The 26,353-nt window shown below is 44.5% G+C and overlaps 1 protein-coding gene across 27 annotated transcripts in view; it reads right to left on the minus strand.

Annotated features, from left to right (window-relative positions):
* Positions 1–26,353, minus strand: part of LOC123770459 (activating transcription factor 7-interacting protein 1) — a 206,428-nt gene that overhangs the window by 68,474 nt on the left and 111,601 nt on the right. For 8 of the 27 annotated variants that reach the window (XM_069301831.1, XM_069301826.1, XM_069301824.1 and 5 more), the window contains 2 exons: positions 15,062–15,636; positions 1,456–1,848 (listed from right to left, as the gene is read on the minus strand). In XM_069301831.1, the coding sequence (XP_069157932.1) occupies positions 1,456–1,848; positions 15,062–15,583 (915 nt within the window). In that variant the 5' untranslated portion in view covers positions 15,584–15,636. Of the gene's footprint in view, positions 1–1,455; positions 1,849–13,145; positions 13,305–15,061; positions 15,637–19,871; positions 19,953–20,057; positions 20,191–26,353 lie in introns of those variants that run through there. The other 19 variants (XM_069301817.1, XM_069301818.1, XM_069301821.1 and 16 more) reach the window with 5 other exon arrangements.

A 26,353-nucleotide genomic window follows, 5' to 3' on the forward strand; every position in this document is an offset into this window, starting at 1 on the left:
TACCTGAATTTACCTGAAGGCCACTATCCCTCTAGTGGCCTCGACAGGGACAAGAAGTCAACAGCTTGTCAAAGAAAGGTCGAGCCTAGCCTCAGGTTGGACTTGAGGAGTAGAAGAACTCCCCCCCCCCCCTCTCCAGGTATCCCACCGCATTGTTCCTGATGTTTTTTTCCGTTTGTGTTTTGAACTGAAGTAATGTCTTGGCACTTATGGCTTCAGCACGTAGGCAGTTGCATGGGTTTCTAGCCTTATGGGTGAAAAAGCATCTCCTCTTTTCTGCTACATTTGACCTTTTAAAGGAGTGATCTGGAGCAATATCCTCCCACTTGTTCAGTACAGTATTTTAACTCGGTAATAAAATTAAATAATCCTTTTCTTTAAGTCAAAGGTTCAGTTAACTATTCCTAAGGTTTGGTTGCCTTTTTTCTTACTGCAGCCTGTGAGCGATCAAGGACCCCCCCCCCATTAACCTTCGGTGAAGAATGGATGTACTGTAGTTGGTCCACTAATCCCAATATAAACCTATTATAGTGGTGCAGGCAATGAGTCACAATAATGTGGCTGAAGTATGTTGACCAGACCACATACTAGAAGTTGAAGGGACGACGACGTTTCGGTCCGTCCTGGACCATTCTCAAGTCGGTGACTTGAGAATGATCCAGGACGGACCGAAACGTCGTCGTCCCTTCAACTTCTAGTGTGTGGTCTGGTCAACTATTATAGTTGTGCCTCTTACTATTTACCAGAGAGTGAATGCAGTGTTTAGACTTCTAAGTACACTACAGTATCACCATGAAGCAATGAATGCAGAAACTAACATAAATTACAGTATAAGGAAATAACCAAATTTCATTTTCAAATTGTAACTAGCGACACTTCACTAATTGCTTGTGGCAAGGTTTTCAGAGCTGAACAGTAGAGCTGTAAAATATAAACAAACCCAGTCATGTAACTCACTTTTGTCTATATTTAACTGAGCCTCTTCTCCACCCCCAACAAGCAATGGCAGGAGGATAAACATGAAATTCATATTTTATATTTGTTTTTATGATAGAAGAAAACTCTAAACGTGTAGTGTGTACTTGGCATGGTAAGAAGGTATAGTGGATGACAGGTGTGTCATTTGCTCAAACACCACTGGGCTTGGGTAGAAATAGGATGGGTCACCACATGGATTTCCTCGCCCTGTGCCAGAGGGACCTCAGTAACCCAATACGGAAAAAAAAAAGAGACTTCCCAGGCCAACCTTCAAGGTTATAAGATGTGTCATAATCAAAGACAGTAAGTCTTATGTCTTATGACTAGATAGTCATAAGCCAGTGAAGATAAAAATGCACGCACGCGTACACACACGCACGCACGCACGCACGCACGCACGCACGCACGCACACACGCACGCACACACACACACGGACTAATAAATAATTAATACAAACAGTAAGAATCACAACATACCTTCCTCGGAAGTCTCTGTAGTCTTCTTTTAATTTGCTTATTTTCCTTATCTACAACTGTCGTCACTCTTTCTCTCATATTAGAGTTAATTATCTCTCTCTCCTTGGAGATGGGAGTCAACACTTCGCGCATTTTAGGGGTCGCCGTTAAAACTTCCACATCCTTAGACTGTCCCGAGTTTACGAGCGCTTTAGTCGCAACATTTGCCTGACCAACGACAGAACTGTTTCCATCCCCACTACAAACACCACTAACAACTCCAGCTCCCGCCGGAACATTATTATAACAACTTCGTAGTTCGTTTATAGTTGCAAGGTCCTTGTTTTCTTGTATGTCACTGTCCCCATATTTCTTGGAGACTTGATCCAGATGTTGATTAAATTCCTTAATAGTCTGAAACAGAATAAGAAAACGGTTTTGTATAATCCAATATACATAACTTTAGCAATGGTACATAATTAATGCTTAACAAGCCTTGTTGAATCATTATTAATGCTTAAAAAGCCTTGCTGAATCATTATTAATGCTTAACAAGCCTTGCTGAATCATTATTAATGCTTAACAAGCCTTACTGAATCATTGTTAATGCTTAACAAGCCTTGTTGAATCATTGTTAATGCTTAACAAGCCTTGCTGAATCATTATTAATGCTTAACAAGCCTTGCTGAATCATTATTAATGCTTAACAAGCCTTGCTGAATCATTATTAATGCTTAACAAGCCTTGTTGAATCATTATTAATGCTTAACAAGCCTTGTTGAATCATTATTAATGCTTAACAAGCCTTGCTGAATCATTATTAATGCTTAACAAGCCTTGCTGAATCATTATTAATGCTTAACAAGCCTTGCTGAATCATTATTAATGCTTAACAAGCCTTGCTGAATCATTTTTATCACTAATATCCAGAACATAATATCTTTTACACTAGTTAAGTAAAAGTAAATACTGTACAGTATACTACAAATATACTGTATAAATTTACCCCTAAATCAACACCAACGTACTGTAGAGAAATGACTGTACTCAAGTGTTGTTCGGGTGATGGACGCCACATTGTAAGGCACATACAGTACTGTACTACTATATCTTCATTACTTTAACAAATCGTCCATAGCTTTTTTTCATTGTAACCATCTTCACTACACACATTCTTAATCACTGTAATCATCATTATAATCCTTTTCACTGCATACCATTTCCACTATCCAAACACTGCTAGTTATCCCCGTCTACTATCATCATCATTTCACTACCTTCCCTCTCCTTGACGGGCCTGATGGCTGAGTGGACAGTGCTCGGGATTCGTAGTCCTAAGGTTACGGGTTCGATCCCCGGCAGAGGCGAAAACAAATGGGCAGAATTTCTTTCACCCTGATGCCCCAGTTCACCTAGCAGTAAATAGGTACCTGGGAGTTAAACAGCTGCCACGGGCTGCTTCCTGGGTGTGTGTAACACAAAGGAGGCCTGGTCGAGGACCGGGCCGCGGGGACGCTAAACCCCGAAATCATCTCGAGATATAACCTCCTTCACCACCACCACCACTGTCCATCACTGCCTTCTCTATCCTTACACCACCTTCCCTACCCACCACCACCACACTGTCCATCACTGCCTTCTCTATCCTTACACCACCTTCCCTACCCACCACCACCACCACCACCACACTGTCCATCACTGCCTTCTCTATCCTTACACCACCTTCCCTACCCACCACCACCACCACCACCACCACTGTCCATCACTGCCTTCTCTATCCTTACACCACCTTCCCTACCCACCACCACCACCACACTGTCCATCACTGCCTTCTCTATCCTTACACCACCTTCCCTACCCACCACCACCACCACTACTCTTCACCACTTTCCCTTCATCCTTGTAGCAATTTTCACTAAATACTGTCTTCATCAATAAACAAAATAAGAGAAATTAACATATAATCATGTATAAAATAATATTCTACATGAATAGAGGATGGAATTTGTTATTTAGTGAGATTGAAAATAAGTGTAAGTTCCAATTTCATGCCAATGATCATCCCTGGACAGAGACCAGCCACCCTGCAAAGTTCATTAACACTAGCCACAAGCATCTGGCCCTCAACCTCGAACAGACGCACAGAGGGAAATATTCCGTTTTATAGGTCTAGATGTATTTATTTCAGAGGCAAACCAATATTTTAACTAAGTACTGTATTGTACACAGTACTGTACTAAAGCACAGTACTGTGCTTTATTACATGATTCCGATAGTTCAATACAATACAGTTTTTGCTTTTCAAGACATAATGCTTCTCAAGATCGCTGGATTTGTAAATCAACTGTATTAAATGGATTCCCCAACTTGACTAATGATGTAACTCTTAAATTACAAAATGCATTTATGAGATCCTCCTTAAACCTTAGATTGAGAAGCAAGACCAGAGAGCTGACGTTTATCCTCAACAAGCACAATTACGCAAGTCGAGCAATAGGAAGCAAAACAGACCGGAGCAGGAGTGGGCAGAAGTAGAAGTGGATGGGAAAGGGAATGGGTTTTAACACTATGTATGACTAGCCAGAGTTGTCTAACAAGCCAAATTTTTGTGAAATATTTAATTTTTCAAACTAATTTTTTTATGAAATGATAAAGTTTTCATTGTATTACAAATGATTGCAATTTTATGTTCCTTGTGTCAAATAACAAATTTTATCTAACCTAACCTATCCAATCCTATCATAATCTAACATAACCAAGTCAGTAATTCATGTTCCTTATATAATAGATTATTATTGTTAGAAAGGGACCAATTTGAAAAGAAATTTTTGAAAATTACGAAAATCATTCAGCCTGTTAGCACACCGGATCTTGCATACTAGACCAAGTACTGTAGTGCAGTTCTGGCTATTAGGCACATTTATATATACTGTACTGTATATATGTATATACAATACATTATATAGAGCTGTAGAGAGGAGCTCAGACTAGGCACCAGGTTGGCTCGTGTGCTGTTCACACCTTACAAGGTTCCACCAGCTGTGTAAACAACCAATGAGGTTAGGTTAGGTTGTCAAGCCTTGATTGGGGTCAGGTTGACAAGCCTTGAGGTCAGGTTGGCAAGCCTTGAGATCAGGTTGGCAAGCCTTGAGGTCAGATCAGCATAGCATCTGATAGCCCAGCACGCCTTTGTTCCCAGTCTGTACACTTGATAGTCCCTGGTCATTTGTGGGAGGAGCCTGGCTCCTCTTGGATTTCATTTAAATAGCTATAGTAGAGAGAGTCTCTCTAGCTCTCACAAGTTAAGCCTGGTGTCGGGCCAAGCTTGGGGAGTTGAAGAACTCTCAGAACCCCCATCAAACAGGTATCAAGCAGGACATTCAGAGTTTCAGATCCCAAATTCAGTCATAATCAACGATAGTCTGACTCTAGGCTCTGTGAGGCAGGGAGAGGTCAGACTCGTGCCAGGGCACTCGTTAGTGTTGACTTTGGCGAGTTTGGTAGTGTGATAGTAATATTGTCTGTGTGTATTCACGTAGTTGTGTTTGCGAGGGTTGAGCTTTGCTCTTTCGGCCCGCCTCTCAACTGTCAATTAACTGTTTACTAACTACATTTTTTTTCCACACCCCACACCCCACACCCCACACACACACACACACACACACACACACACACACACACACACACACACACACACACACACACACACACACACACACACACACACACACACCTCGGGCCTCTGTGGGGCCTCGTAGCCTGGTGGATAGAGCGCAGGATTCGTAATTCTGTGGCGCGGGTTCGATTCCCGCACGAGGCAGAAACAAATGGGCAAAGTTTCTCTCACCCTGAATGCCCCTGTTACCTAGCAGTAAATAGGTACCTGGGAGTTAGTCAGCTGTCACGGGCTGCTTCCTGGGGGGTGTGTGTGTGTGGTGTGGGGGAAAAAAAAAAAAAAAAAAATAGTAGTTAGTAAACAGTTGATTGACAGTTGAGAGGCGGGCCGAAAGAGCAGAGCTCAACCCCAGTAAAAACACAACTAGTAAACACACACACACACACACACACACACACACACACAGAGGAATGTGTACGTCAGGGTGAGAAGAGAAGCAGAGAAAAGTTTTGAAAATGATATAGCAAACAAAGCCAAGACCGAACCAAAGCTACTCCACCGTCACATCAGAAGGAATACAACAGTGAAAGAACAGGTATTGAAACTTCGAACAGGCAAGGACAAGTATACAGAGAATGACAGAGGTGTGTGAAGAACTCAACAAGAGGTTCCAGGAGGTCTTCACAATAGAACAAGGTGAGGTCACTATGCTAGGAGAAAGGGAGGTAAACCAGGCGGCCTTGGAAGAGTTCGAAATTACGAGAGAGGAGGTCAAGAGACACCTGCTGGATCTGGATGTTAGAAAGGCTGTTGGTCCAGATGGGATCTCACCATGGATACTGAAAGAGTGTGCAGAGGCACTTTGCTTGCCACTCTCCATAGTGTATAGTAAGTCACTGGAGACGGGAGACCTACCAGAAATATGGAAGACGGCAAATGTGGTCCCAATATACAAAAAGGGCGACAGGCAAGAGGCACTGAACTACAGGCCAGTGTCCTTGACTTGTATACCATGCAAGGTGATGGAGAAGATCGTGAGAAAAAACCTGGTAACACATCTGGAGAGAAGGGACTTCGTGACAAATCGCCAACATGGGTTCAGGGAGGGTAAATCTTGCCTTACAGGCTTGATAGAATTCTACGATCAGGTGACAAAGATTAAGCAAGAAAGAGAGGGCTGGGCGGACTGCATTTTTCTTGGATTGTCAGAAAGCCTTTGACACAGTACCGCATAAGAGGCTGGTACATAAGCTGGAGAGACAGGCAGGTGTAGCTGGTAAGGTGCTCCAGAGGATAAGGGAGTATCTAAGCAATAGGAAGCAGAGAGTTACGGTGAGGGGCGAGACCTCCGATTGGCGTGAAGTCACCAGTGGAGTCCCACAGGGCTCTGTACTCGGTCCTATCTTGTTTCTGATATATGTAAATGATCTCCCGGAGGGTATCAATTCATTTCTCTCAATGTTTGCGGACGATGCTAAAATTATGAGAAGGATTAAAACAGAAGAGGACTGTTTGAGGCTTCAAGAAGACCTAGACAAGCTGAAGGAATGGTCGAACAAATGGTTGTTAGAGTTTAACCCAACCAAATGTAATGTAATGAAGATAGGTGTAGGGAGCAGGAGGCCAGATACAAGGTATCATCTGGGAGAGGAAATTCTTCCAGAGTCAGAGAAGGAAAAAGACTTGGGGTTGATATCACGCCAGACCTGTCTCCTGCAGCACATATCAAGCGGATAACATCAGCGGCATATGCCAGGCTGGCCAACATACGAACGGCATTCAGAAACTTGTGTAAAGAATCATTCAGAACTTTGTATACCACATATGTTAGGCCAATCCTGGAGTATGCAGCCCCAGCATGGAGTCCATATCTAGTCAAGGATAAGACTAAACTGGAAAAGGTTCAAAGGTTTGCCACCAGACTAGTACCCGAGCTGAGAGGTATGAGCTACGAGGAGAGACTACGAGAATTAAACCTCACTTCGCTGGAAGACAGAAGAGTAAGGGGGGACATGATCACCACATTCAAGATTCTGAAGGGAATTGATAGGGTAGATAAAGACAGTATTTAACACAAGGGGAACACGCACAAGGGGACACAGGTGGAAACTGAGTGCCCAAATGAGCCACAGAGATATTAGAAAGAACTTTTTTAGTGTCAGAGTGGTTGACAAATGGAATGCATTAGGAAGTGATGTGGTGGAGGCTGACTCCATACACAGTTTCAAGTGTAGATATGATAGAGCCCAATATGCTCAGGAATCTGTACACCTGTTGATTGACGGTTGAGAGGCGGGACCAAAGAGCCAGAGCTCAACCCCCGCAAGCACAACTAGGTGAGTACAACTAGGTGAGTACACACACACACATACACACACACACCCCAAGAAGCAGCCCATGACAGCTGACTAACTCCCAGGTACCTATTTACTGCTAGGTAACAGGGGCATTCAGAGTGAAAGAAACTTTACCCATTTGTTTCTGCCTGGTGTGGGAATCAAACCCGTGCCACAGAATTACGAGTCCTGCGCGCTATCCACCAGGCTACCAGGCCCCAAAGAATACACAAGGAAATAACAGTAAGGAAATCAATGGAGCAGGAAGGGGATCGAACTAACGTTCTGGGCAAGACCAGACGCACGCCATACCCGCTAGGCCACGTCCAGATACGAAATGTGTATGTATGTGCGTGTATGTGTGTACTCACCTAGTTACTCGCCTAGTTGTGTTTGCGGGGGTTGAGCTCTGGCTCTTTGGTCCCGCCTCTCAACCGTCAATCAACAGGAGTACAGATTCCTGAGCCTATCGGGCTCTTATCATATCTACACTTGAAACTGTGCATGGAGTCAGCCTCCACCACATCTCTTCCTAATGCATTCCATTTGTCCACCACTCTGACACTAAATTTGGGCACTCAGTTTCCACCTGTGTCCTCTTGTACGTGTTCCCCTTCTGTTAAATAGACTGTCTTTATCTACCCTATCAATTCCCTTCAGAATCTTGAATGTGGTGATCATGTCCCTCCTTACTCTTCTGTCTTCCAGCGAAGTGAGGTTTAATTCTCGTAGTCTCTCCTCGTAGCTCATACCTCTCAGCTCGGGTACTAGTCTGGTGGCAAACCTTTGAACCTTTAGATTCAAATGAACCCTATCATCAAAGGTTTAGATGAACCTTTAGGTAGGTATGTGTAATTACCTAAGTGTAGTTACAGGATGAGAGCTACGCTCGTGGTGTCCCGTCTTCCCAGCACTCTTTGTCATATAACGCTTTGAAACTACTGACGGTCTTGGCCTCCACCACCTTCTCACTTAACTTGTTCCAACCGTCTACCACTCTGTTTGCGAAGGTGAATTTTCTTATATTTCTTCGGCATCTGTGTTTAGCTAGTTTAAATCTATGACCTCTTGTTCTTGAAGTTCCAGGTCTCAGGAAATCTTCCCTGTCGATTTTATCAATTCCTGTTGCTATTTTGTATGTAGTGATCATATCACCTCTTTTTCTTCTGTCTTCTAGTTTTGGCATGTTTAATGCTTCCAACCTCTCCTCGTAGCTCTTGCCCTTCAGTTCTGGGAGCCACTTCGTAGGATGTCTTTGCACCTTTTCCAGTTTGTTGATGTGCTTCTTAAGATATGGGCACCACACAACAGCTGCATATTCTAGCTTTGGCCTAACAAAAGTCATGTGTGTGTGTGTATTATATATACATATTATATATATATATATATATATATATATATATATATATATATATATATATATATATATATATATATATATATATATATATATATAAAATCACAAACTCTGAAACATAGTGGATGGAGGCAGCATCCATCTCTCTCTCTCTCTCTCTCCATCTCTCTCTCTCCATCTCTATCTCTCTCTCTCCATCTCTCTCTCCATCTCTCTCTCTCTCTCTCTCTCTCTCTCTCTCTCTCTCTCTCCATCTCTCTCTCTCTCTCCATCTCTCTCTCTCTCTCCATCTCTCTCTCTCTCTCCATCTCTCTCTCTCTCTCTCCATCTCTCTCCATCTCTCTCTCTCTCTCTCCATCTCTCTCCATCTCTCTCTCTCTCTCTCCATCTCTCTCCATCTCTCTCTCTCTCTCTCTCTCTCTCTCTCTCTCTCTCTCTCTCTCTCTCTCTCTGTCCTTTTCTCTTCCTTAGACCCCCTTCCTCCTTTCCTCTCCTAGCTGCTTCTTTCATGCTGTTCTCCTTTGCTTGTATTTTCAAGCTCCTACCTCTCTTCTATTCTCTCCCATTTCCTTTCAATACACTCCCCATTTTCATAGCATAAAATTCTGTTAAGAGTGGGGCCACAATGGGTAGGGTAAGAATGGGTGGCAAAAGGAACGGGTATGGGTGGGGGCAGGAATGGGTGGGTGTAAATATATGTTCATGTTTGGGTTTGGTCAAAGGGTTGTATTGGTTGAGACAGAGTAATTGCCCCTATTGTGCTAGCTGGGGTTTGGCTTTAGCTTCTTGGTCTTGCCTATCAGCCCTCAATCAACTGTTGAACAGGTTCCCGAGTCAACTGAGCTCTTATATTCACTGTGTATCGAGTCCGATTCTTCCACCACTACTTTATAGTGAATTCAATTTTTTCATTACTACAACACTGAATGCAATTATTTTTAATGCATCCGACTCATTTAGGGCATACATATCTTCTTGAGGTTATCTTGAGATGATTTTGGGGCTTTAGTGTCCCCGCAGCCCGATCCTTGACGAGGCCTCCACCCCCAGGAAGCAGCCCGTGACAGCTGACTAACTCCCAGGTACCTATTTACTGCTAGGTAACAGAGGCATCAGGGTGAAAGAAACTCTGCCCATCGTTTCTCGCCGGCGCCTGGGATCAAACCCGGGACTACAGGATTACGCGTCCAGTGTTCTGCCCTCTCAGCCACCGGCTCAGTTAGCCGGTGGCCATCACATATATTTAGTTTCCATCTGATTACCCTAGTTCATACCTCCCACTCCAAATAATCTGCCATTTTAATTCCTCTAAGAATTTTAAGGTGTCATTCGAGTGAAGTAAGGTTTAATTTATTTACTCTTTTTTAATAACTAATCCCTCTGGGAAGAGATGAAAAACCTAGGCACTGGTCTGCTCTAGTAAACTCTCTAGTTGAGAGTTCGCTTCTCCTACATGCTATATGACTGAAATGTTATTTGTGTGCTCTTGTGGTTTACATTATATATATATTATATTATATTATTATATTATTATATATATACACACACACACACATTACGCACAGGGCCTCGCAACCGAGTGGACAGCACTTGTGAGTCATAGCCCTAAGGGCCCGGGTTCGATTCCCAGCCAAGGCAGAAACAAATGGGCAGCTTCTTTCACCTGATGCCCTGTTCACCTAGCAGTAAATAGGTACCTGGGAGTTAGACAGCTGCTCCGGATGCTTCCTGGGGATGTGCGTGCGTGCGTACACGCGCATGTATTACAGAGAAATATATGTAGGAGACATAATAAAGAAAAAAAAAGGGTGGTTAGAAGGGCAGTTTCCAGGAGCCAATAGCTCAATTCTGTAGGCAAATAGTAAATACAAATACAGTAAATACAGTACTGTATGTTTATACTGTACAATGACACCTCCAAAATCCAGATCATATCATTCCAAACCCAATCCGGATTTGTATGAAACCCGGATTTTAAAAAAATTGCTCGTTTATGGCTATTTATTACTCAATTTTCAGGATTTATCTTATAGCAAATAATATAATATTTTTAAGCACAGTCAGACAAACAATATAATGATTTTTGTGTTCCATATATAAATAATAAGGAACAAAACCCATTAAAAATTTCATTGACTGGTCTTGATAATAAGCAGAATACAAGCATAGTACCATGTTGTACCATCTGTTAAACTTCCGCAGTTACCCTGAATTAGTTTTAAAGTCCTCAGTATCCGTGCTTAATGTGGAACCTTCAACTACAGACTGTAACTGTGCACCACCAACACCCAGCCCCTGGCTACAAGGCTACACAAGTCACTGGTAAACACAATCATCCACATCTTCACGTTTAGAAGGTTTTAATGCTTTAGTGTTACTTTTTCTGTACCACCATTTCTCTTATTTTATTCACAACAATATGATCTGCTTCATTTGCTCCTTTTGTCTGAAATAGTTTTAAAACAGTAGGAAGCACACTCCTCCTTCACGTCTGGGAGGAGGGGGGGGGGGGAGGATCACGTGTTTCTCTATTTACTTTTACTTCTTATTCATGGTTACCTTACCTTGAGGTTATCTTGAGATGATTTCGGGGCTTTAGTGTCCCCGCGGCCCGGTCCTCGACCAGGCCTCCACCGCCCAGGAAGCAGCCCGTGACAGCTGACTAACACCCAGGTACCTATTTTACTGCTAGGTAACAGGGGCGTAGGGTGAAAGAAACTCTGCCCCTTGTTTCTCGCCGGTGCCTGGGATCGAACCCAGGACCACAGGATCACAAGTCCAGCGTGCTGTCCGCTCGACCGACCGGCTCCCTTAGGGTTACCTTGTAATGGTTTCGGGGCTTAGTGTCCCCCAGACCCAGTCATCAACCAGGCCTTCTCGTTGTTGGACTGATTAACCAGGCTGTTTGACGCGGCTCCTTGCAGCCTCACATATGAGTCACAGCCTGGTTTATCAGGTATCCTTTGGAGGTGTTTATCAAGTTCTCTCTTCTCTCTTATGAGGGGTCAGCCAGTTATGTCCCTTATGTGTAGTGGAAGCGTGTTGAACAGTCTCGGGCCTCTGATGTCGATAGTTCTCTCTCAAGAGTACCTATTGCACTTCTGCTTTTTAATGGGGGTATTCTGCACATCCTGCCATGCGTTCTGGTCTCATGTGGTGACCAGAAGTGTGTATGGTAAGGCCATTCCTCTTACCCCTTGCCTGATATACTGATACTACTCTTGATGCACGACATGACTATCTTCAGAAGAAAAGCCAGTAAAAATACTAGAGTACAGAGAGGTCATACAAGGAAAACCACATGGTCTGTACAGGTACCCCCTCACAAAAGGTCTCGATGCCCCCAGGAAAAAGTCACAAAACTCATTTGTAAAATTTATAGCACAGTATATCTGAGGTATACCTGGGAGTAGGTTCTGGGTGTTCTACTCCCAAAGCACAGCTGGGGCCAGACTTGACTTTTGATAACTAGGTCCAACAGGGTGCTGCTTGCAACGGAGCACAGGCCAATACATCCACAACACCCAACTGGACCAGCATGCTTGCAGCAACATTTCTAAATGTTTCTTGACCACAATCAAATTTACTCCCTTAATATTTCTTATGTTTGTTGGTATGCTACTGAATAGCTGTGGATCTCTTATGTTGACAGTGTTCTGCAATTGTGCCTCATTTCTACTCTCCAATTGTTCTATCCTGTATACTCTACAATACTGGTCATTCCAGCATGTAGTTATTTTACTGTGTAAATTTGGGACCTGCCCTTTCTGTATCTTGCACGTATATATTATATGGTACACCTCATCTTGTTTTTTTTAAAGTACATTGAGAGATTTGAGACAGTTCCAATAACTTGGGTGGTTTATTGTGACTATGCGTGCCGTATGTGTTTTCTGAATTCCCCTTTATTTCAAAAATCGCTCCTGCACTTTGACCCCATGCATCCACCAGCCCGGGTGCACGGGGGAATTATGTAAAACCCTGGTTTGTGTCTCGGAGAGACTGCAGGATCCATATGAGGGTAGATGAACTCTCGATTGCAATTCTTTTACCATGTCATTGCACAGTCGATTAAGGCGTGTCTGGGATCCTCTCGGATGTAGGTTCAAACCCTCATCACGGCCCTTATGGATTTGTTCATTTGATGCATCACGCTACAGTTGTGATTACATAGTATATCACAATAGTAGCATCACGCTACTATTGTGATTTGTGTGTAATCTTCCATATTACATTATATATATTACATATACTGTATACACACAGTACAGTATTGTATATATAATGTGACACCTCTCTCGGCTCCTTTCTAGTGAGTACATCTTAAGGACATTTTGAATATTTGCATGAAAAAAAAATGAATAACAAAAATAGGCTAAAAATAAAATTTGATGAAAGTTACTTTTCGTGAAGAACCGTCAACCCGGACTTCACTATATCCCGCCCGGAACCCGGATTTATTTTTTAGAAATCCGAATTTTGGGGGGGAAATCTGGTTGGTGGATTTGGTTCGTTGTTTAGAGGGATCCGATATATGTTGGTCCAGATTTTGGAGGAGCCTCTGTAATATAATATATTATATAATATTATATACAATATTATATACATTTTATTTGATGAGTAGAGTTGGGTTACATACTCTGTAGATCTAACATACATACAATACATACGTACAATACATAATTAGAGTACAGTAATTACAATTCAAGAACACTAATGAACTACAAAACGTATTTCACAAACCTTTAATGAATGTAATGAATGTAAAGTATGTATGTATGTATGTATGTATGTATGTATGTATGTATGTATGTATGTATGTATGTATGTATGTATGGTTATTGAATATGACAGATAGGGCTAAAACAAATAAATGATTCCAGCACAAATCTTATCTATATCTTATGTTATTTAGGGAAGGAAGTCTAAAAATGAACTCGAAGTTCGTTTTATAATTTGGCCCAATTCTAAGACTACTTGGGGGGGGGGAGTGAGAAGGGTTTGGGATAGGACACAGAGGGATGGAACGGCCAACATGGATGGTTGGGGGATTCGACATGTCCAGCAAGATGTGAGACCACTGATCTACTGTTCAGTCCTCTCTGAGCAAGGCAAAGAAGAAGTGGTTACAAGTTAACTGCTTGATACCCGCTTGATGGGGTCCTGGGAGTTCTTCTACTCCCAAAGCCCTGAATATGCTGAAGCTACTGAATATAAAGTCAAGAAAGATGAGGTAAGAGCTGGATAGTCTGCCTTGGTCTTGAATATGGTACCTAAGCTCGCACTTTGGTACATTCTACGATCCTGGAGACCAAGGCAGCATAATCCAGCTCTTAACTAACTTCATCTCGTTCTTGATTACATAAGAACAAGGTAACTGCAGAAGGGCTATTGGCCCATACGAGGCAGCTTCTATCTATAACCCCCCAATCCCACTCATAAACATGTCCAACCCACAAATTGTGGGTTGTATATGTTCATATGATTACTGTACATGTTCAGCAGTTTCAGTTAACTTGTATTCACTTCCTTTCTGGCACTGAAGATAATGACAGGATCCATGAAACATCTAAGTATTAAGCCAAACTGTAAAATAAACGATGAAGAATTCATTTTTTTTTTACTTCCTTTCCTAGTGAAAAACATAAAAAATAAAGATTTGTGCTAGAATCACTGGTCTTACCCTTTGCCATATGCAACGATGTGTCTACAAGAAAGACTGATACCAAAATATACTACTGTATATTTATATTAATTTTTTATAAAAAAAATTCTCAGCAGCTTTGTATGACAATTAGAATGTGAAAAGTACTAAAATGTGCTCACTATGAAAATGTAAATATTTACATCAATATTTTTTTTTAAAGAATAGAAAATATAAATATTGAATTGGAATACAACTATTGTATATATATAATATAAATATATTAGTTCCATATAAACTTTGTAAATATTAAATATTTATATTATACAAATTATGTCACAATTTTATTTTATATTTGTTTTTACATGCACAGTATTTTTCACAACTTTGTACTTATATATAACCATGTTCACTGTCATAGACATTTTCATTATGTACCAATACAGCACAGTATATGTGAAAATAGTGAAGCCGTACAATTTGATCGAACTCGCATCCCAGAACTACTAAGGCACACTATCACTATGGTTCTGTCACTAGTGCATGTGACCAAGGAGTTCAGGGATGCGGGCACAATCTCATTCGGAAGCCTTGATATTTTCTCATAGGCCTCACGTTCGTGATTTCATTGTGCAATGTATTTTATGTACAACTTTCTAAATACCTGTACATACCTTATGCACATCTTCTGGTGTGGGCTTAAATACTCTGATCTTCTTTAGATCTGGCTTTTCCGAGCCGCCTTCATCCTCACTCGTTCTTTTAACCCCCGACGTAACACCATTAACTAACACTTCAGGTATACTTCGCTTTTCTGGTGCCTCCTCCTTTTTATCAAAAGTTTTAGATTTTTTATTTTCTTCATTCTCACTGTCACTAACACTATCATCTTTTGACACTTGACCATTAGTGAGGGCAACAGACGTGGACAATTCTGGAGTAGATACTGAGGCGACTGAATTAACTGTAACTGCTGAAATATCGATTGAGCTAGGCAATATAGGAGATGACGTTCGTGAATTTGAATTTGAGGCAGAGGATAGAGTCGGCAAAAAGTTTTTATTGGTTATGTTAGACACAGTAACTGCAGCAGATAGTGGTGGGGTTGGAGTACGGGAATTCGTGGGCGACATGAATTCTTTCAGAACGCCTGCGGGCACCGATATCATAGGTGCCCCTGGTTCCATAGCCTTCATGGCTGTGGACAGCAAGTCTCAATCTTTACGATTTCCTTCTTGCGAGTGTCAATCTGAAAAGAAATAACATTAAACAGTTAGTATATCAATATAAAATGAGTTAGATCATTAAATGCAAATTTGAATAGTTACAGTATATTAGCACTAAAATCAACTATGTTCATGGATAGTTGATATGAAATGTACTTTTTGCTCTTTGGTTGCATTTAAAACTGCTAAGGATAGGACACATGGTTTTTGTACGAGAAATTACATCAAATATAGTTTTTAAAGATTACCTTTAATTCACACGACAAAAAAGTGAAGAATTTCTTCATAGTAAAGTATATGTTCATATCAGCCAGTCACAAGAAGAAACTTCCTGTCCAACAATGCTCAGGGGATATATTAAAATAATACCAAATGCATTAATATTTCCCAGAGATAAAGTTTTAAAATACCAAGTTATGAAAAGTAAATTGTAAATCCATGTGTTCGAGGTATGGAAGACTGATAATTCACGTGTCCGTGGTATGGAAGACCGAAAATTCACATATCAGTGGTACGGGAGACTGATAATTCATGTGTCCATGGTATATGGAAATGATAATTCATGTTTCTACAGCACTGCGAAACTATAATTTGTGTGTCCGAGGTACGGGACACTGATAATGCACAGTACGGGACACCGATAATTCGCGTGCCCGTGGCACGGGACACCGATAATTCGCGTGCCCGTGGCACGGGACACCGATAATTCGCGTGCCCGTGGCACGGGACACCGATAATTCGCGTGCCCGTGGCACGGGACACCGATAATTCGCGTGCCCGTGGCACGGGACACCGATAATTCGCGTGCCCGTGGCACGGGACACCGATAATTCGCGTGCCCGTGGCACGGGACACCGATAATTCGCGTGCCCGTGGCACGGGACACCGATAATTCGCGTGCCCGTGGCACGGGACACCGATAATTCGCGTGCCCGTGGCACGGGACAACGATAATTCGCGTGCCCGTTGTATTGAAGGCCGATAATTCACCTGCCCGTGGTATGGGAGACCGATAATTCACCTGCCCGTGGTATGGGAGACCGATAATTCACCTGCCCGTGGTATGGGAGACCAATAATTTACGTGCCCGTGGTATGGGAGACCAATAATTCACGTGCCCGTGGTATGGGAGGGAGACTGATAATTCACATGTCCATGGCATTTGGGAACGATAATTCACATGTCCATAGTAATGCAAACGGTAATTCCCGTATCCGCAATACGAAACTATAATTCACGTTTCCATGAGATGGGAAAATAATTCACGTTTCCATGAGATGGGAAAATAATTCACGTGTCCATGTCATAGGGAACGGTAATGCAAGTGTCCATTGCAAAGGGAACGATAATACACGTGTCCATGTCATGGCGAACGGTAATGCATGTGTCCATGGCTTAAGAGAACGGTAATTCATGTGTCCATGGAATGAGGAACGATAATTCACGTGTCCATGGTATGATGGCGAACGATAATTCCCGCGTCGCATCCGATCCCACGATCGTCGCGGTCCCTAAATCAATAACAATTCATGTGCCCATCATAGTATGGCGAACAATAATTCCAACATGCTCACCTTACACAGTAACGACAATAAATGAACCTTAAGTAGTCTGTGCGATAACAATTTATGGACCTACTTCGAGCCTAGTGGGTCGCAATTCATGTGAGATTAACCAGTGGGGTCAATAGGCTAATAGACAAAAATAGCCTATGCCCAGTTAAAAGGTAGAGCACAGGCAATAATGTCATTAGTCGTTGGTACCTGAGGAAACACATGTGGTAGTAAATATACGAGTATAATTTTAGATATACAGGTTTATTTGCAAAGAAGCTCGTAAATGTAATAGTTGTGGCAATAGCAGTAATGCTAATGTAAACAGCAACAAAATGTTTTTAATGCTACTCCATATGTCAATGATCAATCAAATTGCATTAATATATTGTCTATTTCACACATTACAAAGCCAGTCTGGATTAAGCTACAGCAAATATGAGCAAAACAGACTAGTACCTACTATGAGAACTAGATGGTTCAGTAGCGGAAACATGTGCCCTTAACAAGGAGGCCATTGGTGCCATGTAGACTAGTTGCCTAACCCAAAGATTAAATGCTTAACAGATTTTAAACTTGCCAAGTATCGAAAATAATGAATGGTATACAAATTTCCTGCGTGTTAAAGGTAATGTTCCCCCCAGTTCCTAATGCCACGTTGACTATAGTTAAAATAAGATCAGATTTTTTTTAAATCACAATTATTACGGTGTTCTGTAATGTCGATGACTTGCCCAGCGGGTAATATGTATAGTGACATGACTCTCGCTGTTCTCCAAGTATTGCCAGGCGTCCAGCTAATATAACCAGAGAATGGTCACTACTTACACGAGCTGGCAATACCAGTGCGGATAGTACTGTATATCACAATAACCTGCTTCAAAATCAGACGCCCAAAACATCTGAAAATGCTACAACGTTTCGGCCCGTCCTGGACAATTGTCAAGGGCAAGTATCAGGTGTACAATGTGATAGCTTATCTTCACGTGAAGGCCTTATTACTTGTGTAGTGAATATATGTTTATTATTTCAACTCTCCATCTCTTGTGTTGTATGCAGAGTTGAGGGGCTGGCACATGCTGCCTTTCACTGTGTGGCTTTACCTAGCTGTTTGTGGGTATGGAACAGCAGCTCTTGGACCCGTCCTTTAACAATTGGTTGTGTAGTGTAATGACCCCTTACTCTCTTTTGGGTCATATCTACATTTCGAAGCTTTGTATGGGATTTAAATTTAATTAATTTAATTCTGCCCCGAGAGGCGTATTTATTGGGCAGCGCCACTTATCCTGTGAGTGGACACACCGCCATAGCATCATGTACAACACCCTCCAATAGGAAGAAAACCCGCTGGGTTGTTCATTTGTAAATTGTGTCCTGACACAGCTGGGGTTAACCCAACTTCCTATTACTAATGAACAAAGTGTAGTGTAGTGTCCTATTACTAAATTTGCCATTATACAATACTTGAACATCGATATTTTGACCCGCGGCAAATATGTTTGGATGCCAACAATCACTAGTTTCTATCGGTATAATACATACATAATTCAATAAATTTAATTCATACTTCAATTCAATAATTCATGCCTTCCATGGTAAGTAAGCTGGGGGACCCATGTCAACAGCTTCCTCAGATCCGCCCCATAAGCTGAAACTGGACCACGTTTTATGTAGTTGGGATATAATGAATTACCTGGTGCAAGTAGTAGTACGTGAATTATTATTTCACTTCCTCTCCATCCCCCCAACCACTTGGGCTGGACAGCAACGGTCTCGCTTCATGCAGGTCGGCGTTCAATCCCCGACCGTCCAAGTGATTGGCCACCATTCCTTTCCCTCCGTCCCATCCCAAATCCTTATCCTGACCCCTTCCAAGTGCTATATAGTCGTAATGGCTTGGTGCTTTCCCCTGATGGTCTCCCCCCCCCCCAACTTGAAACAAAATATCCACCAAGGATGTCGAATTTCACGTATGTAAATATATATGATAAATACTTCTGTGAAACACATTTTCAGAAAAAATCCGTAACATCAAACATTTACAAAGTTGAGAGAAAATATTTCCTTCCGATGTGTGACTTATCCTGTTGGTGTCGCCATTGAAACAACCCTGTTTACAACCCTGTTTACAACCCTGTTTACCCCTGCAGTAAAAAGCAACTTTAATGACAATTACAGAAATACTACAATCACTGGCAATAGCACACTTGTATAAACAAACCAATATAGCGTACAAATAATTTAAGCTGTAAATACAACGGTACATAAATAACAACAGTACTATGATGACGTCCAACCCGTAACAACACTTCTCACGTTACAAGCACAATATTTCACAAATATAAATACATAAAAAAATCAGGTCATTTTATGTCTGCCTTACATACATATATATGCATATATACATACCTATATGTGTGTAAATCACGAAAAATAAACACGTGATTAAAAATGTGAGTGTCAGACCACGGAGGAAGAATTGAAACAGGAATTTCCTTAAGTACTTTCGTATATTAATACACCTTCAGAAGTCATCATCCTACCACCTCCTGAAGATGTATTAATATACGAAAGTGCTTAAGGAAATTCCAGTTTCAAGTCTTCCTCCGTGGTCTGACACTGCCATACCTATATATAAATGTACAAATACATATATACATATCCATACACACACACATACACATACACACGAGGCATAATCGCACCATACAAGTTTGAAGAGTAAAGAGAGGGAGAGAGCGCGAGGTTGGGTGAGTTTCCCCTCCATGTTGCCCGGCGCGCATGCGCCAACACAATCAAAACAAAACAAACAGGTCAACACAATCCGTTTTGACAGTTCCGTCACCCCCCGTTTGTCCCTCTAGCCGCAGACAGACACACCATGTACTCACCCAATCCCCCGTCAACAGGAAATGGTCTGGTATGGCCGGTAAGGAGAGAAAACCCGCCTTAAAACAGAGAGAAGCGCGACATATCCTCCCCGCAGCTGCCCGGCTCCACCACTGGCCTTGTGGGGAATTTGCTGTCACGTGACTCCTCGGCGGCTTCCTATTGGCTGTCACACTACAGGTTGTCTAATGCTGTGCATCAACACATTTTCTGTTGGACATTGATCATCTAGGGGTTTTTTCTATGATAATATTGATTTTTTCAAATGGATTTGTTGCAAATTTTGGCCAAGTTATGGGGAGAAATGTATTGGTGTTGCCAGATATCAATTTGGTGTAAAATTCGTATGTTTGGTATTCAGATGAAATTTTTGAATTTATTCACTCTCTCCTGTATTTTATTATTCACATTTCATAACATTTGATAGAAAAAAATGAGCTGTAATTATATATTTAAAATATAATTATATATGAGCACTGTTGGCAACAGTGTCTGTTAGGGTACATAACTGATTTCAGCCATTACACTGTAATTTACATATTTTTGCATTTCATTAAACTGTTAACATGGAGAACTTATCCCACAGCATAATACTGAGCCAAAAAATAAGACAATAAAGCAATTAAATCAAAATAAGAACCCCGAGTACTAATTGAACATCACGCTATGAGTCGACAATATTCAGTACTAACCTGTAGCCTCTGGTCAATAATGCCTCTACACAAAACAACTATCAATGGGGTATTCACCACTTGGATATATATATATATTATATATATATATATATATATATATATATATATATATATATATATATATATATATATATATATATATATATATATATATATTATCTTCATTGATTATACAGACAAAATGTGATTTTAAATCTAAATCGTCTATGGGAGGGTTTTAAAGACAGGATGTTTAATATGGCTGACAGTGGCAGCGCCGGGTTCAGTCTGTGGGAGAAGCGGCACAGATGCTGTGGTGCTCCCACGCCCTCCCTGGGCGTGGGAGAGTGGGGCGGGGGGGGGGGATCTTTAAGTAAAAACTTGTGTGGGCGCGAAAATGGTGTTGCGTGGGCGTAGGACCCAGAGCGAGGCTAGGGTCTGGGCGCGGGACTCTCAGCGAGGCTAGTGCGTCCGGGCGGGGGACTAGGAGTGAGGCTAGCACGTCCGGGCGGGGGCCCCTGAGTGAGGCTAGCACGTCCGGGCGGGGGGCCCCTGAGTGAGGCTAGCACGTCCGGGCGGGGGCCCCTGAGTGAGGCTAGCACGTCCGGGCGGGGGCCCCTGAGTGAGGCTAGCACGTCCGGGCGGGGGCCCCTGAGTGAGGCTAGCACGTCCGGGCGGGGGCCCCTGAGTGAGGCTAGCACGTCCGGGCGGGGGCCCCTGAGTGAGGCTAGCACGTCCGGGCGGGGGCCCCTGAGTGAGGCTAGCACGTCCGGGCGGGGGCCCCTGAGTGAGGCTAGCACGTCCGGGCGGGGGCCCCTGAGTGAGGCTAGCACGCTGCAGATTGTGGGGGTCCGAAGCGAGGCTGGCGGGTCGGGACCGGTAACCAGAGTAGCGTGTATGGGCGTGGGAATCAGGACCCGGCTAGCGTGACTAGGCGCGGGAACCACACCCAGGATGGCAGGTCCAGGTGTGGGACCTTGACGGAGGCTAGCGTGGGCGTTGGACCTTGTGGCAGGCTAGCGTTGGCGCGGGACCCTGTGCGAGGCTAGCGTGGGCGCGGGACCTTGTAGCAGGCTAGCGTGGGCGCGGGACCTTGTGGCAGGCTAGCGTGGGCGCGGGACCTTGTGGCAGGCTAGCGTGGGCGCGGGACCTTGTGGCAGGCTAGCGTGGGCGTGGGACCTTGCACAAGGCTAGTAGCGTGGGCGCGGGTCCCTGTTCAAGGCTAGCGTGGGCGCGGGACCCTTGCGAGGCTAGCGTGGGCGCGGGACCCTGTGCGAGGCTAGCGTGGGCGCGGGACCTTGCAGCAGGCTAGCGTGGGCGCGGGAACTTGTGGCAGGCTAGCGTGGGCGCGAGTCCCTGTACGAGGCTAGCGTGGCGCGGGACCTTGTGGCAGGCTAGCGTGGGCGCGGGACCTTGTGGCAGGCTAGCGTGGGCGCGGGACCTTGCACAAGGCTAGTAGCGTGGACGCGGGTCCCTGTGCGAGGCTAGCGTGGGCGCGGGACCTTGTGGCAGGCTAGCGTGGGCGCGGGACCTTGTGGCAGGCTAGCGTGGGCGTGGGACCTTGTGGCAGGCTAGCGTGGGCGCGGGACCTTGCACAAGGCTAGTAGCGTGGACGCGGGTCCCTGTGCGAGGCTAGCGTGGGCGCGGGAACTTGTGGCAGGCTAGCGTGGGCGCGGGACCTTGCACAAGGCTAGTAGCGTGGACGCGGGTCCCTGTGCGAGGCTAGCGTGGGCGCGGGAACTTGTGGCAGGCTAGCGTGGGCGCGGGACCTTGTGGCAGGCTAGCGTGGGCGCGGGACCTTGCACAAGGCTAGTAGCGTGGACGCGGGTCCCTGTGCGAGGCTAGCGTGGGCGCGGGAACTTGTGGCAGGCTAGCGTGGGCGCGGGACCTTGTGGCAGGCTAGCGTGGGCGCGGGACCTTGCACAAGGCTAGTAGCGTGGCTAGCGTGGGCGCGGGACCCTTGCGAGGCTAGCGTGGGCGCGGGACCCTTGCGAGGCTAGCGTGGGCGCGGGACCCTGTGCGAGGCTAGCGTGGGCGCGGGACCCTTGCGAGGCTAGCGTGGGCGCGGGACCCTTGCGAGGCTAGCGTGGGCGCGGGACCCTGTGCGAGGCTAGCGTGGGCGCGGGACCTTGTAGCAGGCTATTGTGGGCGCGGGAACTTGTGGCAGGCTAGCGTGGGCGCGAGTCCCTGTGCGAGGCTAGAGTGGGCGCGGGACCCTTGCGAGACTAGCGTGGGCGCGGGACCCTTGCGAGGCTAGCGTGGGCGCGGGACCCTTGCGAGGCTAGCGTGGGCGCGGGACCAACAGTAATCTATGAATGGGAACCCAGAGGTTGGGAGTAGCACTGCCAGATGACACAAGAAATGTGTGTACTCGCCTAATTGTGCTTCCGGGGCTTCGGTTCAGCTCCTTGGTCCCGCCTCTCATCGTTCAGTCAACTGGTGGTCTGGTTACGGAGGCTGTTGGGCTCTGTCCTACCTTGATAAAGATTAAGCCACCCAACAGGTGGCACGGGCATGAATAGCCCGTAAAGTCGTACTTTCATTTAAAACCGTGTATTAAAGTCTGCCACTTCCCAGTCTCCGTGGGCGCCGTGGCTCATCTGGGTCCTCCATATTCCACCGGTGTTCCCTTCCCAGGGAGCCGAGCGGACAGCACGCTGGACTTGTAATCCTGTGGTCCTGGGTTCGATCCCAGGCGCCGGCGAGAAACAATGGGCAGAGTTTCTTTCACCCTATGCCCCTGTTACCTAGCAGTAAAATAGGTACCTGGGTGTTAGTCAGCTGTCACGGGCTGCTTCCTGGGGGTGGAGGCCTGGTCGAGGACCGGGCCGCGGGGACACTAAAGCCCCGAAATCATCTCAAGATAACTTCCCTCCAGGTGTAGGACCTATTTGTGCTTGCTGGCTCCACCTGTCGGCGCATGCGTCCCCCCTTCCCCACGGCTCTTCAACCCTCGCTTGATTTAGTTATATATATCAATTTACAATGGAAATGCTCCATTACTATTGGTTGTCAAGGAACCCGGCCAGGATAGCGCGGGCGTGGGACTCGGGCGAGGCTAGCGCGGGCGTGGGACTCGGCCGAGGCTAGCGCGGGCGTGGGACTCGGCCGAGGCTAGCGCGGGCGTGGGACTCGGCCGAGGCTAGCGCGGGCGTGGGACTCGGCCGAGGCTAGCGAGGGCGTGGGACTCAAAACACTGACGAGGGCATGGGATCGAATAGACTTTAGACTGGCGAGGGCATGGGATCCAATAGACTGGCGAGGGCATGGGATCCAATAGACTGGCGAGGGCATGGGATCCAATAGACTGGCGAGGGCATGGGTAGACTGGCGAGGGCATGGGATCCAATAGACTGGCGAGGGCATGGGTAGACTGGCGAGGGCATGGGATCCAATAGACTGGCGAGGGCATGGGATCCAATAGACTGGCGAGGGCATGGGATCCAATAGACTGGCGAGGGCATGGGTAGACTGGCGAGGGCATGGGATCCAATAGACTGGCGAGGGCATGGGATCCAATAGACTGGCGAGGGCATGGGTAGACTGGCGAGGGCATGGGATCCAATAGACTGGCGAGGGCATGGGATCCAATAGACTGGCGAGGGCATGGGATCCAATAGACTGGCGAGGGCATGGGATGCAATAGACTGGCGAGGGCATGGGATCCAATAGACTGGCGAGGGCATGGGATCCAATACACTGGCGAGGGCATGGGATCCAATAGACTGGCGAGGGCATGGGATCCAATAGACTGGCGAGGGCATGGGATCCAATACACTGGCGAGGGCATGGGATCCAATACACTGGCGAGGGCATGGGATCCAATACACTGGCGAGGGCATGGGATCCAATAGACTGGCGAGGGCATGGGATCCAATAGACTGGCGAGGGCATGGGATCCAATACACTGGCGAGGGCATGGGATCCAATACACTGGCGAGAGCATGGGATCCAATACACTGGCGAGGGCATGGGATCCAATACACTGGCGAGAGCATGGGATCCAATAGACTGGCGAGGGCATGGGATCCAATAGACTGGCGAGGGCATGGGATCCAATACACTGGCGAGAGAGAGGTAACGGTCGTAGAATATAAAATACCAGTGAGGGCGGAGGGCCTTGGACGAGGCTAGTTGGGGCGTGGGACCCGGGGCGAGGCTAGCAAAGTCAGGGTGAAATTCTTGCCTGGCAACACACCCATAATGCGATTTTTCACTTATATATATAACAATACAGTGTTTATAAGGTGTATTTATCACAAATCAGGATGTATAAGTTGTTAGCTACGATACAAACTATAAATGAAGTAATTGTGATAATTTTATAATTTTGGTCTCTAGCATAGAAAGTTTACATATCGCCCATTTATAAATCATTTTTAAGTATAGTAAATAATATAAATTCGTAAAAATATACGTCGTTAGTGTCTATTAATAATAAGGTTTAAATGCCTATATAAATATAATCTTGAATAATACATTAATTCAATGCTACTAAATGGGCGAGAGACTACTTGGAGCGGTTGGTACTCCTGTCAGCGTGAGAGACCACTGACTCGGTCCGCTCAGTTGCCACTCTTCCTCTCAACCATTTGTAAAAACCATTTTATTCTTCGTCCTATCTTCTCATTTCTTCGAAAATGTCCATGAATAACAATTTCTTGTGTGTTAAACTTACCACATTTTAAACTTAAACATTTAATTTATCAACTTTGAAATTATGACAAAAACCAATGAGTCAATGACCGAAGGAAAAATATTCTGTCATTTATTTTATTATAGAGAAATTGTTGTTTTAAAGAATGTTCGTATTTTGAGACATGCGACAAGTAGGTTTGTGGCATCTGGCAGGTACTGTAGACCCGGCGCTCATCTGAGCACTAACTTAGATAACCATGTCCTCATATTTAAGGCATACTTGTGAAATAATGAACTACATTTCTTCACTAAATATCACACAAATGGAACAAGATTTTATCAACCAAATCTGATCAACATTTTTCATTATTTTTGGAAATATTGGGTGAAATACGTCTGAGAGGAAAATCCATAACTTGGCAATATAGAGCACACACACACACACATCTCCCGTGCCAGGTAAGTAGGATGGGATCACCATAGCCCGTGCTGCTCGACACTTTTGATTCATCGGTTCAGAGTTGCTAAATCTATAACAATTGACAATCTCAAAATAGGTAGACATTTTGGAAGCCGTTTAGAGCCTACGGACTCAGTTCAGGGTAGTCTATTTATAACTCCCCTAGGGGGCCTACCTATAACAGTTGCAGGTGAACAGAAGCAACAGGGGTTAGGCAATGAGCCTAAACCTGAGTATTAATCCAACCACAGGGATTAAACCCGGGATATTTTCACTTGTGAACCGATAATGGATCACTCCTACCGGACCCCTTTTGTTATGGAAATAATTTTTATGTACTAAAATATATATTTTAGCCATATACTATGTATACTATAATATATACTGTCGAGAAAACTAGTTTATATACAAAATTTGCCCATATTTTGTTGGACAAATTATGTGGCAATTGAGAAAATGGGAATACCTGGCAACAGTGTCCAGGAGACCGTTAATGCAATGTTAAATTATGATGTGTAGGCGGACT

The sequence above is a fragment of the Procambarus clarkii genome, chromosome 46 (assembly GCF_040958095.1).
Source record: "Procambarus clarkii isolate CNS0578487 chromosome 46, FALCON_Pclarkii_2.0, whole genome shotgun sequence".
In the NCBI taxonomy this organism is placed as follows: domain Eukaryota; kingdom Metazoa; phylum Arthropoda; class Malacostraca; order Decapoda; family Cambaridae; genus Procambarus; species Procambarus clarkii.